A 14,274-nucleotide genomic window follows, 5' to 3' on the forward strand; every position below is an offset into this window, starting at 1 on the left:
CATGAAGTAATACGAATGGTATATTTGATTTTTTTTTAATATTTCAGTTTAAATAAATGGCTATAAATAAAATTAAGAAATTGACCGATAGATGGAGCCATAAACGAAAACAGTCAAAAAGGTGAGATGTTTTTAGATGATTAAACCTTAAAAAAAATAAAAAAATCACTTGCCCGTAATTGCAAAACTTAAACTTTTTTTCTTCTCTTGAATTTGTACTGTTCACCATGTCAAATAATTTGGACAGTTTAATTAACAAAGTATAAGATTTAATACAGCTCATCAAGTTATACTAATCATAAATTAGTCCAAATATAAACCAAATCAGTACTAAATTGGTCCATATATATAAATTAGTCCAGTTAGAAAGAGTAATTTCTCAGTTTTACTGGTTTTAACTTATCTTTATCATGGGTTAAAAGTTAAAACATTGGCTTAACACACTGTTTGGTTTGAAACAGATTATTTGCTTCTTGTTCAGGCTTTCTCGTCATTGCAGGAGAATCGTTCTTATGTTGGTACTTGGTGTGTTTATTGACGAGTGCAGAAATCTTTTCAAGGACTATAATGATAGTTCGCTATGTTATATCAGGAGATTAGCGAATATGGTTGTTCATACTCTTGCTCGGGCGTCCAATTCTATATCTGATGTTTCAGTTTGGATTTCGACTTTACCAGATTTTTTAACCTTCTCTTTGTTTTCGGATATTTCTAATTAATTATTTCCTCAAAAACAGAAATTATCTTTATCATGTAACGACAGGTTCAAATCTTCAATTTAGTTAACTATATATCGATTTATTCTGTTTCTGTAAATATTTATCCTATATACACTAATACAAATCATAGACTTTGGTAATACCAAAAGGAGTCTACTGGCAAATATTGTACAGTGTACACAGATAATAAAATGAAAAGATTTAGTAGTTGGAGAAGTGCTAGAGCAAAAATGGAGCCAATCGTGGATCTGAGCGGCGTGGAAGGCCTGTTCGAGCTCCCAAGGCTCTGCAACCAGCTGCCGCCTGCAATCACTTTCATATCAAAAACTCGCCGAATACACTATAGAATAACCGAACCAAACCGAAATATTAAGTTCAGATTGGTACGACATTATAGAAAAAAAATTGGTTTTTGATTTGGTTTGATTTTAAAAGTATAACAGTTTCATTTAAATTTTGCTACAAACCAAACTGAACCGGAAAAAAAAATCGAACCAATTGATTTGGTTTGGTTTGAGATATTTTTAAATCTTTTAGTTCGGTTTAGTTCCAACCAAATGCATGCCCCTTGTAGGAATGTACTTACCACTTGAGCAGCAAATGGCAACATTTTCTCCGGCAGCATGTCCGTGCAAATAGCTAGAAGAAAACCAAAGAAAAATAAGTTCTAGACCCTTCAGGGCCATATCAATTATAAGTGCATGAATGAACAGCAAATGTCGCTAATGTACAGTTTAAACTAAAAGAGCAGAAAATAGAACTTGACAACTATGGAACCTATAAGACACTATATCATTGTAAATTATGAGAACAAATTTTGAAGTACAAGATGTCTCTAAATGTCAAAGTTTCAGCTAGATATCCTAAAAAACTTAGAAGTATTGTGCGCGACAATGGAAGGAAGGACAACCCAGAACCTATGCTGCATAGAAAACTTGGTGAATCTTATCTTTCAGCGTTTTATATTCATAGCCTATTTTTGTAAAAATTGCCATTTCGTGTTTCCATTTCAATGTTTTCCGTTTCACGTTTCTTTTTCTGTTTCCATGCGACATTACTCATAACAACAAAGCAAATGACCCGCAGGGGGCAGAGAAAGGAACAGCTTACTTCTATGCATGGTAATAGCTTCTTCTGACCATAAATATCATCTATTTTTCATTTGGAAATTATGAAATTATCCCGACATTAATTATATTCACATACCATAAACGACAGCCCCAATAAAAGCATCGCCAGCACCAGTTGTATCAATAAGCTCTGCTGGAGGTACCTTCTCAGCCGTTCCTATAAACAACCTCCCAGTCACTGCTCCTATCCCATTTGCTCTTATCTTCGTCAATGACTGGAAAGAAGAGATCATGAAATTGCATTAATGCCAATCAAATGCAAACACAATTCACTGTCTTGACTCTAAAAGTGCCCGTCAGAATATTACCAAGCTAAAAGAAAAGAATCATAGTTTGGTCGCATAGGCAAATTATCCTGATTCTAAGTTCAGGAAAACAGATAATTTTTCAGAAGCTTGCATTGGTTCAACAAAGAAATTTATATTACAGCGTTGTTGATCAGCATTCATTTAGGTTTTGCAAGCAACGCTATATTAAATTCAAGTTAGCTGTTGTTCAAATTAAACATACATATATATAGAAGCAAAATTAAAAGGTTAGACTCGATAGAAACTTCAAAAGTCAAGTAAAAATTTCTGGAACATACAGAAACAGGAACATCACCACATTTGATATGGAGGGTTCAGCTCAGGAAGGATCATTGAATTTATCATGATTTCATCAGATAATTCATGATGAACTGTAATTTTGTCATAGTGCATCAACTTTGATTGTGGCAATAGAAGACTAAAATTAGGGAACAAAGAGTCAAAGTGGCTTTAGTAAGAAGCAAATTACCGACGATAAACATGTTGGGATGGCAATTGAATCATCCACTCTCTGCTTCAGCGACTTCAATAATTTATCTGCATCTGCTTCCTCTGATGCAGAAGCCTCTACCAAAAACACAATAGAAATATGAACAGCCAGTATTCTGAGCCTTAACTTGAAGGCGTAGAATCCTCATCAGAAGTAGTGATTATTATATACTCACCATTTGTACTTCTCTCGAGCATTATGCATCCTTCCTCACCCAAGGTCACGATCACGAATTTAATATTTGGCAATCTCAAAAGCATAGAAACAAGTGAACTTGGAATAGATGGTGCCTCTGTCCATGCCTGCCAAATAAACAAATTCATGTAGTCAACAAAGACTGTGTGAGAAGCCAGCTTTCCAGAAAAAGCAGGCGGAAGCAAGCTAAACTTAAAATATATATTGAATCTTCATAAGAACTCTAAAACTTAGAATTAAAAGAGGAAACAGAAACACAAGAATGAAACACTGAACTGTTGCTTACAGTGGATCAAGCATGCACAGTCAAATAGTAGTGAAAATAGAAAGAGAGAGAAAAAGCTCTGGAATCTCTCTCTCGTGACCATCCAAAAACCAGGAAAAACAAATAAAGGCCCTAATTGAAAATAAAAAACTTTAGCTGAAGCACAACAAAAAATGATAAACTTTGTTGGTGAGCGAGCGGAAATTTAGTCTCAAGCTTTCAACATCTCTATGAAACCATAGTTCTTCTGATAAATGCATGACAATAAGTTTTAGCATAGTTTAGAAGAAGTAAGAACTAAGTTAAACTTGATTGCCGGCACTAATATTTCAAATAATCCCTTGTAAAGGGAGTCACTTGTCAATGTTATTTCATCTAATAATTATAAACTTACCTGTGGAAATTTGGCAGAGCACACCACATAAGTAGCCAAACTCAAAAGATCATCCAAACCCTCCCTTTTCCTTTCTGCGTCAATCAAAATAGGTATATTCTTGCGATTTGCCTGCACTGAATATATTATACAACTTACAGTAACCTTCAAATAGGTGATGCTAAAAGTATAAATGAAGTTGCTCCACAAATGAAAAACAAGAGTGACAATGATATTTATGCAATAAATAAAACCTTTTCCGCAAACTGCATTAGTTTAGCGAAATAGACACTATGTTGGTAAGGTTTAACTCTATAACCAAATATAAGAAATATGTGAAGTATTTAGGGTTCTGCTTAGCTGTTTTCCCTGATTATATAGGCCCTAGGAACCATTTGCTTGAAATGTGAAAGTCCAAAAATAGCTAAAGATACTCATGAAGAAAACAAAACCTCCCAACTTCCTGTTACAGAAGTTTCAAAGACTGACCAATTGAATTTTGAAAAGGCGAGGAAAGATATGAGATGGAGCCACATGATATCAAATACCAGACACTGCACTAATCAAATAAGAGATATTGCATTATTAAAACAGTTCCCACAAGGACCAATTTTAAAGGCAAGGTAAGATTTAAAAGGCAGCCACATGACATCAAGTAGGAGACACTGCAGTACTCAAATAAGAGAGATTGCATTTGTAACTAATCATTGGCCTCCAGATAGAAACATACAAATCTAAAAAAGATTACAATTTATTAGAAACAAAAGCACCAGCACAACCAGTAATTATGGTAGTTTTTACCTCTTGTGCAACAACTAGAGCAGTTTCAGGCAACCTTCCGTCAGAATAAACAACTCTTGCTCCATCCAGTGCAGAGGACAGGCTTGATTCAGACAGATCATCTGGTATCATGGGAGGATCTCCAGGAGTATGAATACAAGTGCGAGTTTTCCTTAACAAATTCACATATAATTACAATCATACATTAAATTGAAATAAGCAAATCTTTTGACCATGCATTCTGAATTCAACTTAAACTGGAGTAATTTCAAAAAATTGGCAGACTAAAATTACATTGTTGACCAAATCCAGATGGCCTTATTTCGAAAGGCAAGCAAGGGGACTGCTCTGTTCAGCCCGACAACATTCTAAAGCCTCAAAAAATTAAGTGATACCTTGACTGGCAGAAAAATAGACTATTGATTAAAGCTCTAACTGATAAGCTGTCAAGAAAAGAGCTTCCACAGGGTAAAAACCATATAATTTGTGATCAAATTGACATCTAGATATCAGTTTATCACATGCTAAATTTACGCACTGGAGAAGCATCAGGAATCTAAATACTAGAAGAGCAATGTGTATTGCCATAACAAGGCATTCTACACAACCAACCTAATTTTGCTATCTAGATGTAACCATCTAGAGTAAATGAACCTAGGACTCCAATACAAATTTCTACCTTCCATAACTAATATAAGTAAGAGTGCTCACGTTTGGTTATCAACGATAATATAGGTAAATGGTGAATTACCACCCTGGGCAACCTAGAAATAAGAACAGCAAACAATTAAAAAGTAGTAGTAAATAAAACAAAGTTTCATACAGAAGATAATGAGGTAAAAATAAATAATGATAAACCAAACATGGAAATGGAATGAAAATTGAGATTTGAGTACATTAATTGGGAGCTCACCACAAGAAAAGAAGCATCCACACCATCAGCCTCAAATTCCTCCAGAATACTTCGGCCTTGACTATCATCTGCAATCTACTCAGTTCATTAAAAAAAAAACACAGTCAAGCATAGAAATAAATAATTAAATAGAATAATTCATGATTTTTCGGAGAAACAAAAAATTAGCAATTAAATGAAATAAAGAAGAATGAGATAATTAAGAACCTTAGAAATGATCCTAGGATTTAATCCCAAACGAGCAGCACATGTCATAGCATTCCCTGCATTGCCCCCTCCTTGAACCTATAACCAAATCATTAAACGACGTCGTTTTTCAACTAAAGAAAAACAAGAAAAACAAGAAAGACCTTCAAGCTGGTGGTTCTCATCTTGTCATCGGGATTAGGATAAGACGCCACTGCAGCCAAGAAATCCACCGATGCTCCTCCAATTCCTAACTGCTCTACAAACACTCAATTCACTCATTCATATAAAAACATCAAATAATAATAAGTCACACTCAGTTACTCACAACAACGCGGTTCTCCGGTAGCGGAGGGAGAGAATCCGACGACATTCTGATCCTCCTGAAATTGTAATGTCTCTAAAATAAGCAAATTACAAACGTTTTCTTAGCCATTTCAGCAAGTAAATGGAAAATGGAGCGTTACAAGTAGAAGAAGAGAGGACGAAGACCTGGTGCGTTGACGTGCAGTAGAAGAAGAGTGTGATTTGAGATTGAGAGCCACGGTGGGCGTGGGGTGTGGGATTAGCATTTTAGTAATTAATTACTTCACTGGCTAATGAAAGTCAAATGGAAGGCAGCTGTTGATTTGATAGTACTAACACCTGTGGCCGCCTGCTGGTTTTGTTTTACGTTTTGGGAAGATGAGGACGTAAATTACCGTTAAACTGGTGACATGATAGGTAAATCAGCAAAGGGGTCAATCTGGTCCCTAGACTTATGACTCAGGAATCAAATAATCATTCTCAGCTATTTTAATCAATTAAATATATTATTTTTTATTTTTAAATTAATTAAGCATAATACTCTAAATTTTTAGGTCGACTAAAAAAAATTAAATTTTCTAAAACTTTCTTGAATTTATACATTACAATCGATTAACTTACATTTAACCAATTTAATCAATTAAAGACATCCCTATTTACTTTAGATTAATTAGAAACAGTACTATTAACTTTTAGAAAGCTAATTGACCTGAAAATGCAAAATGTTATTATCAATTAATTTGACCCAACGGCAAATTCAATGAGTTCGTTTCATATTAAAAAATAAAAAACAATTTCTCATTCTGATTCAATTTTAAAAACAAAAAAAAATAAGTTAGATTTTGATATAAATTGAACCAAATCGAAAATTAACCAAACCGACTAGTCCAATTTGATTCAATTTAAACAAAATACTTCATAAATTTAATACAATATAGAAAAATATAAAAATTTCAAATCCATTCAATTAAAATTCATTACAATTAGAACCAATGCACATTCCTAAAAAAGATTATTCATCACATAGTCAGAAAATAATAATAAAAGATATTGTTAAGAATTAGAATTGATTTCCAGTTCAAACAATTGGAGCCAAAAGTCCACTGTAAGTTTGATACAGCACCAGAAACAATTAAAAACAGATGCGACTATATAATACATGGACATCTCCAGCATTTGTGTAAAACAATGAATTCAGATTTTCTCTAAAATCAGAAGGGAAGGGTCTCTTCAAACATGGAGTACTAGTAGCAGCAGTAATAGTATTAAACTCGCATAGATTTTCCCCAAATATCCTAAACTACATCAATCAATCAATCAATCAAAGACCGTTACGACAAGTCTGGTCCTCTGGCTCTGTACACTTTGAAACCACTCCACAATTTTCATACCCAAAATCCATCATTCCAATTTCGTTTCGGAAGGAGTCCTCCATGCTCGCTCATGCTCCCTCTTAATCTGTAAAATGACGGTTTACTTCGCACTGTTCTCAAAGGACCTGATCTGTTCCCTTGCCTAATAGCTAAGTTCAACCGATCACCGCCAAAACTTGAAGCTGAAAACGGTCTGTTTTCCATATCTTCAAGTGGACCTGAACTGTACTCCATTGTTATGAAAGAAGAGGCTTGCCCGTAGGTTAATCGAGGAGATAAACCACCAGCGTTCCACCAACTACTATCGGAAGGAGCTAGATCGCCTTTAAAGTCGGAATCTATAGCGGATGACTCCTTTTGACTGCAGTAGTCTCCACATGTTTCTTCCATGTCATTGTAAATTAGCTTTAAAGCCTGAACAACTTCTCCCATAAAAGGTCTGTTAGTCACCTCAGGGTGGACACACATTGAAGCGATGGCCGCCACTTTAGCCATGTCATCAAAGTCATAAGTTCTGGCCAAAGAAGGATCCACCAACTGCTCCAGTCCTTCTCTACTGGTCAGCAATGGGCGTGCCCAGGTAACTAAATTTTCCTGTCCCGGAGATTGTGACATGTCCACAGGTTTTCTTCCGGACAGAAGCTCAAGTAATACAACCCCATAACTATATACATCACTCTTGACAAGCAGATGCCCTGTCATTGCATACTCAGGAGCAACATACCTAGAAAGGGGAAATTTCCGACATTTAGTCATAGGTAAAGGTTTAAATTCTGCATATGGGTGTTTTTAAAATTTCAAACAAGAGTATTTTTAATTTCCATGACTTTATCATAGAGAAACAAAAAACTAACTGATCGGTTAACTTGGAACTTTAACTTACCCAAAAGTTCCCATGACCCTTGTAGAAATATGATGGCTTCCTTCAGTAGCTTCCCTTGCCAAGCCGAAATCAGAGACCTTGGGAGTGAAGTCATCTTCAAGTAAAACATTACTAGCCTTGAAATCTCGATGAATTACACGAGGATTAGAATCTTCATGAAGATAGGCCAATCCTCTAGCTGCTCCAAGGGCAATTTTCAACCGTGCATCCCAGTCAAGAGGTCCTTTATCCTTGTCCAAGCCTGAAGTAGTGATGAAGGGGAATCACAAGAGAGTTAAATTTATTGTAAAGCTTGTTCTAAAAATATTCACGAAAAAGAACTGTTCGGAGAATATATCATCGAAAAGAAGAATTGCAGTCGATATGATTAAATGATTATGGAGCAATCATCCAACATTCCAACTGATGTTGAGGGAACATACCATGCAAGTGTGATTCAACACTGCCATTGTGAACAACTTCATAAACCAAGCACCGTGTCCGTCCTTCTATGCATATACCAATCAATTTCACAAGATTGCGGTGATGCAAGCGGCTCAACATTTCAACTTCTGCAATAAAGTCACGGTCTCCATTCTGATTGTCACGTGTAAGCAGTTTAACTGCAACTTCAGCTCCATTTTCCATACTGCCATGGTAAACACGTCCAAATCCCCCCTCGCCTAAAAGCCTCTTTGAACTGAACTTCTCTGTTGCTTTCTCAAGCTCAGCATATGGAAATGTCTTAACAGAAAGCACGCTCATAGGCATGGTTGACATGAGAGACATTGAATTTGAGCTTGCAATGCTACTTGACAGGAAGGACCCAATACCTACATTAATGTGATTATCCAAAATGTAACAAACTTGGTCATGTGATTTGTTTTATAATTTTGAGAACATCATGGTTTGAGCAGCTTATAGCATCAACATTTTGTACAAAAAATATATCGAGAAGCATAACTACTTGAACACTGTGATCCAACTCAAAAGGGACTCTATGAAACAAAAATTTTGCTACTACATGGTTTATAATCTTTTTTAATGGCCTTTCTTCACTACAGGAAACAAAAGAACCATCAATGAGAAACAAGTTAACCCGTATTAATGTTTTATGTTAGTTATGACTAAGTTGAATCCACATTAAATACAATCAAAAAACACGTGCTCCATAATTCCTATTGCAAATGATGAACGTTAAATCCAATAATAGCAGGAAGTACTTTAGACTAAACAAGAGTTAGAAATAACAATATATGAGAATAGAAATTCTTATAATTATACCCGGATGTAACAACATTGAATCATTAAAGATAAATATAAGAAAAGGACATACCGGATCTTTTGTTTATAGAAGATGCAAATCCAGGACCAACAGCACTTGATGGTCTTCCGATCTTTCTCCACCTTATTAAAACGAAGACAGCCACAAAGAAAACCAGTAAAACTACGAAAGCTGATAAGGCAATGATGGCAATAGTTCTAAAATTCATCTTCTGGCTTTTGCCCACAAAATTTGCAGTGATGGGAAGATTGCCAGCACTTCCACTTGGGCCACTCCCCATGTAATCTGGGTAGGGTGGTGAAGAAGGAATGCCTGATACAAAATCTTCAATCATAACCATGACACAACAATATGATGTTAAGTCAAGCAAGACTTTGGGAAATAGGACAAAGAAGATTATTACCTGGATAACTAATGGCTACCACTTCATAATCACCAAAAAGAGTCTCATTTAGAGGCACCTTTTTATGCCAAAATCTATCATATGTCAGTATTGCAGTGGTATTATCAAACTTTTCTCCAAGTGGAACCAAGTTTATATCTACTACAGTTTTCCCCTGATTTTGACTATCAGCACTAGCGCCCATTATCTTCACTTGACTTTGTTCCAAGTATGTGCCTGCTGCAACCTCAATTTCTAGCTGATTCATAACAGGAAAAATAGCATAAGGAGCTACATCTAAAAGAAGCCTGACTTTCATAGGAAAAACACAGCCACAAGGTGAACCGAAGGGAGCTGCTGTAAGTGGCTCAATGCAAACTTGATCACAACCTGCCAGAAATTATTTTGTCACTATTACAAAGTTTAAGTAACTGACAGAGATATACGACTAAGTTTCACATCCAAATATTACCTTGGTCTTCTGACGGGGATGGAGCAACAATAATAGGCTTCACACGGTGATGATGGTGATGATGACCACGGCGTCTTGGTGAGGGGGCAATGCGAGGACTGGAGCCAGATTCTGCAATAGAAGGTGTAATATTAGCAATAACTACCATTAAAATTACAGCACAATGCTGCAATTCTAATTATATGTATTACCTTGATGAGCTGGAGAGAATGCAGGTGCAGTGGATGGGCCAAATGAAGGCGAAACCACATGCATTAGAGGTGGCTGTGATCGAGCAAACTGTGCATTCACTGAAATCATTCCATAGAGCAGATTTACAAGTGTCATCAATTGGGATTTGAAAACAATTATTATGATTGAAAAGGGGAAATCAGATATACAAACAAACAAACAAAAGAGAATCCAGACAAAGAAGCAGAATTCATATATTTAATGATTCCTTTTGCACAACATAGCCAGTATGATCAGCATTGTTGCTGTAGCATTGGTTGGTTAAAGCACTGTCCTAGGGTATGCCGAGTACATCATTTCCGATCAACCTCAAAAGCATCAGAAAGCAATTTAAAACAATTAAACTTCAAGGACAAACAAATGTATGATATTAACAAAAAAAACAGCCAGAAGACCTCATAGACGGCCAGAGAAGAGCAAAATCAACTCCTTTTGTATCCGAGCTTAATGAAATTTCTTAAGCATCATTTCTAGTCTCTCTCATAGACTAATTATTGCATAACTATATAGTATGTCAGACTATAACCAGAAACACTTTGAAGCCACAATGGGAACCTGTAGAATACGTAAACACCAATCATCTAGAGAAAGCTCTTTAAGTCAAAACTAAAGAGAGGAATTCATCTACCAGGGCCATAGAAAAAATTATCTTCCTTTCATCTATTTTAGTTAAGGAAATCTGAAATTACCTTTTTCAATTAAAAGTTCCTTCATAAATAAGTGCCAGCCTGGATGGGAAGAAGAACGCAACTGCATATGCAGTAAAGGATGCCCTGAAAGGCATGAAAAATGACGTAAGTTGCAAGAATTTCATGATAAACAATTTTGGGAAATTTTTAAAGCAGAAGAGTAACATGCAATTATATCTGCGACTGCAACATAGAAGCATATCTGGCCATGCATGCATAGATATATCATATACCACAAATGCAAAACAAGAACACAATAACAATTATAAATAGAGGAACGGGAAAAGGCAATCAAATGTTAACGGAAGCTGCAATGTTATTTCTGCTAAGTTCCTACAAAAGAAAATTCTTAAGAATCCGATAAATTCCCTAAATTGAGCATAGATATCTCTATCTTAAGAAAAAGTACATATAAATTATATTTAAGTCTGAATTCAAACAAACATAGGAATGCAATTAAAACTTCAAGAAAAGTAGAAGGATGAGCTAAACCTTATACATTGTTCTACCACATGCTTCACTTTCACAATCACACAGAATCAAACACAACTGCACTTAAGATAGTGTAACTAAGCTCAGTAAGTCGCCACTAACACGAGTCAAAGCAGCTTACATTTCTTAAAACTGTAAGACATTCGAATAAACAACAAACGACATGCTTCAAATAACAAAACGACGAGAGTTAGTTACCTAAACAAGAAGTAGAAACAAACGTAAGCAAGCAAAGAAGAACCAGAGCAGTAAAACACGGAACCATCGTCTCTCTCCAATCAATTCAAACCAAACTCCACTCAACACAACAACACTCGTCAGAGATCCACCGGAAGAAGTTAATGTACTTAGGGTTCCGGCGAACCTCCCCATCACATTGCGCAGTACTACTAATACCACCACCAGAAGCACTCACATTACAAAGCATAGCTAAAACAAAACACCGCTGACTAAACTAAACCCTAGGAGAGAAGCAGAATAAAAAGAATGCGCGTGGGGTAGGGTTACAGATCCATAAAATGCGGTTAAAAAGATCTAAACAGGTCAATTACAGTACAGATAATAACAATTATACACTTTTTTTAAAGCCACTCGCTCGTCTGTGGAAGTGTAAGCTTAAAAATGGCGAGACAGAGCGGAGAAGAAGAGGAAAGAGATGAGAAAGAGGTAGGAGAAGAGCATTAATTGGTGGTATGGTAGAGTGTTGCTATAGCTAATACTACTACACGCTGCTTTTGGGAAATCATCATACTTGTCTCCTCCACGCTTTTGTGTAGTGCGTGTGTTTGACGTATTGTTTTTTTCATTTTGACTTGGATCACTAGTGTGGCCAAATTCTCTCGTCTTCGTCAATGTAGAAACGGTTTTCCGTTTTATAAAACGCCAAATTTTTGTTTTTGTTTTAATTACTTTTGGATTGAGAATTTGATGGCGTTCTCTGTTTTATTTTAAAATTTTAAAAATAAAATAAAAATAATAACTTTTTTTTTAGTAATGTTATAAAAATTTACTAACTTTACACGTTTTTTAGTAATGTTTAAAATGGGTTCGTTTTAACTCATTTTAAAAGAATAAAAATTGTTTAAAACGACGTCGATTAACCCAAAGAAATAAAAAAATTATAGCGTCTCTTCTTCTTCTCCACAAAAAACACAGCACCTCAACCAAAAACTAACCCTTATTAACAATTCAACTGCGAATCAGCAAAGTGACGGACCATGGCGGAGTAGCAGGAATGTCAGTAGTCTCTTAAGAAAATCGTCGTCAGAAGCAGGGCGGGAGCCCAGCTCTGCCACCACTTTTGACTGCTGGTTCTTTTTTATTTTCATTAGCCGTTTTAAAAAAAATTAATGACTCCGGATATGGCGGTTGAAAATGAAATTTGGAAAGACATCTACGGTTTGCACAAATCCAGCATATGGGTAGTTAGACCGGCCATTAACGCCAACGGAAGACTCATAAATATGCATTCCACCGTTTTTGGCATAGATGCTACTGGTCATATGACTTGTGCGCATATTTTAAATATTGCATCAAGAACTACTATGATCATAGAATGGATGGTAATCAGAATTCTCAGTTTAAGACTGCTATAATATTTACTTATCCTCAATGGGATATTGCAATACTGAAAATAAAAACTCTGCCAGGTATGTTTTCGAAAACCTTTGCAGATAATTGTTCATTAAGTGTTGATCAAAACTTAGGCCATATTGGAACAGTTGTAATTTGTATAGATCATTCTTTCTCGGCAAAGTTACATATCCTAACTATAACGACGCAGCAATTCCTAGTCAAGATTCTCAAAAGTGTAGTGATTTCAAGTCTACTCTAATAGAGTCCGCAGCCCGCCCCCGCCTGCCCCCCGACACTCAATTGTTGGAGATCATGATACACTTCTTGAAAAATGTCACTCATTACTCCAATTGATACATGTTAACGGTTAGGGGATTTGCGCTGACTGTTTAGGTGGTCCGTTATATAATAGCAAAGGAAAGGTTGTGGGAATGGTAATACTACATGATCATAATGATAAAAGTGATATTCACGTTAATGTGTTAAAACATGTTAGAGATACATATCTCGCAAACGCAGATAGTTTAAAAATGACTCGGGCGTGTTCCTTAATTTTTAAATAATGTATAGAAAGTGCTTAAATGTTATTTAAAAGCTTTAATACCGTTGATGAATTTTAATGTGGTGTAAATCATTTAACCGTGGAATGGAGAAAAATGGAGGAATTAAAAACTTAAGGAGAGCCACTCCCGTAAAAAAAATAGTTGTCAATTCTCGTCATTTAAGTTTAATTGATTACTAATTTTTTTTAAAAAATCACTTGCCTGTACTTTCAAAAGTTCAACTTTTTTCTTCTCTTTAAATTGTATTGTTCACCCGGTCAATTAGTTTGGCTAGTTAAATTAACAAATATAAGATTTACTACAACTTATCAAGTTATACTAATCATAAATTAGTACAAATACAAACGAAATGTTAACTTATCTTTATCATGTAACGACGCGTTCAAATCTCGACGTAGTTAACTACATCTCGATTTATTATGTTTCTATAGAAATTTATCATATATGCAAGTCATAACCAAAAGGAGTCTAGTGGTAAATATTGTACACGGAGATGATAAAATGAAAAGATTTAAATAGTTGGAGAAGCGCCTAGAGCAAAAATGGAGCCAATCGTGGATCTGAGCGGTGTGGAATGCCTGTTCGAGCTCCCAAGGCTCTACAACCAGCATCTGCCTGCAATCACTTTCATATCAAAAACTCACCGGATACATTAGAATAATCGAACCGAACCAAAAAGTCAAGT

General features: G+C 35.6%; 2 protein-coding genes across 3 annotated transcripts; both read right to left on the minus strand.

Annotated features, from left to right (window-relative positions):
- Positions 1-770: 770 nt before the first annotated feature.
- Positions 771-6,054, minus strand: LOC126656447 (uncharacterized). 2 transcript variants are annotated; one of them, XM_050351019.2, is made up of 13 exons: positions 5,852-6,054; positions 5,688-5,742; positions 5,524-5,613; positions 5,381-5,458; positions 5,174-5,248; positions 4,972-5,024; positions 4,282-4,432; positions 3,502-3,612; positions 2,823-2,949; positions 2,627-2,724; positions 1,926-2,064; positions 1,306-1,358; positions 771-1,022 (listed from the first exon to the last, which is right to left on the minus strand). In XM_050351019.2, exons 1-13 carry the CDS (start codon positions 5,929-5,931, stop codon positions 939-941), a joined length of 1,194 nt encoding a protein of 397 aa, XP_050206976.1. In that variant the 5' UTR covers positions 5,932-6,054; the 3' UTR covers positions 771-938. The 2 variants fall into 2 exon arrangements, with proteins under 2 accessions (XP_050206976.1, XP_050206977.1); XM_050351020.2 differs by having other exon boundaries at positions 5,688-5,759; positions 5,852-5,944.
- Positions 6,055-6,700: 646 nt separating this feature from the next.
- Positions 6,701-12,252, minus strand: LOC126655550 (receptor-like serine/threonine-protein kinase ALE2). The gene is made up of 9 exons (XM_050349776.2): positions 11,650-12,252; positions 10,960-11,043; positions 10,231-10,329; positions 10,040-10,150; positions 9,589-9,957; positions 9,237-9,497; positions 8,344-8,733; positions 7,922-8,162; positions 6,701-7,762 (listed from the first exon to the last, which is right to left on the minus strand). The coding sequence occupies exons 1-9, from the start codon at positions 11,714-11,716 to the stop codon at positions 7,051-7,053; spliced, it is 2,334 nt and encodes a 777-aa protein (XP_050205733.1). The 5' UTR covers positions 11,717-12,252; the 3' UTR covers positions 6,701-7,050.
- Between the last annotated feature and the right edge of the window lie 2,022 nt (positions 12,253-14,274).

The sequence above is a fragment of the Mercurialis annua genome, linkage group LG7 (genome assembly GCF_937616625.2).
Source record: "Mercurialis annua linkage group LG7, ddMerAnnu1.2, whole genome shotgun sequence".
NCBI lineage: Eukaryota > Viridiplantae > Streptophyta > Magnoliopsida > Malpighiales > Euphorbiaceae > Mercurialis > Mercurialis annua.

Coding starts and splice junctions, on each gene's coding strand:
- LOC126655550 (XM_050349776.2), bottom strand. CDS start 11,716: ATGGTTCCGTGTTTTACTGCTCTGGTTCTTCTTTGCTTGCTTACGTTT. Junction 10,330..10,959: donor GGAACTTTTAATTGAAAAAG/GTAATTTCAGAT, acceptor GAATGATTTCAG/TGAATGCACAGTTTGCTCGA. Junction 9,498..9,588: donor GGTAGCCATTAGTTATCCAG/GTAATAATCTTC, acceptor ATTTTGTATCAG/GCATTCCTTCTTCACCACCC.
- LOC126656447 (XM_050351019.2), bottom strand. CDS start 5,931: ATGCTAATCCCACACCCCACGCCCACCGTGGCTCTCAATCTCAAATCA. Junction 2,725..2,822: donor GCTCGAGAGAAGTACAAATG/GTGAGTATATAA, acceptor TGTTTTTGGTAG/AGGCTTCTGCATCAGAGGAA. Junction 2,065..2,626: donor TCCCAACATGTTTATCGTCG/GTAATTTGCTTC, acceptor TCTTCTTTCCAG/TCATTGACGAAGATAAGAGC.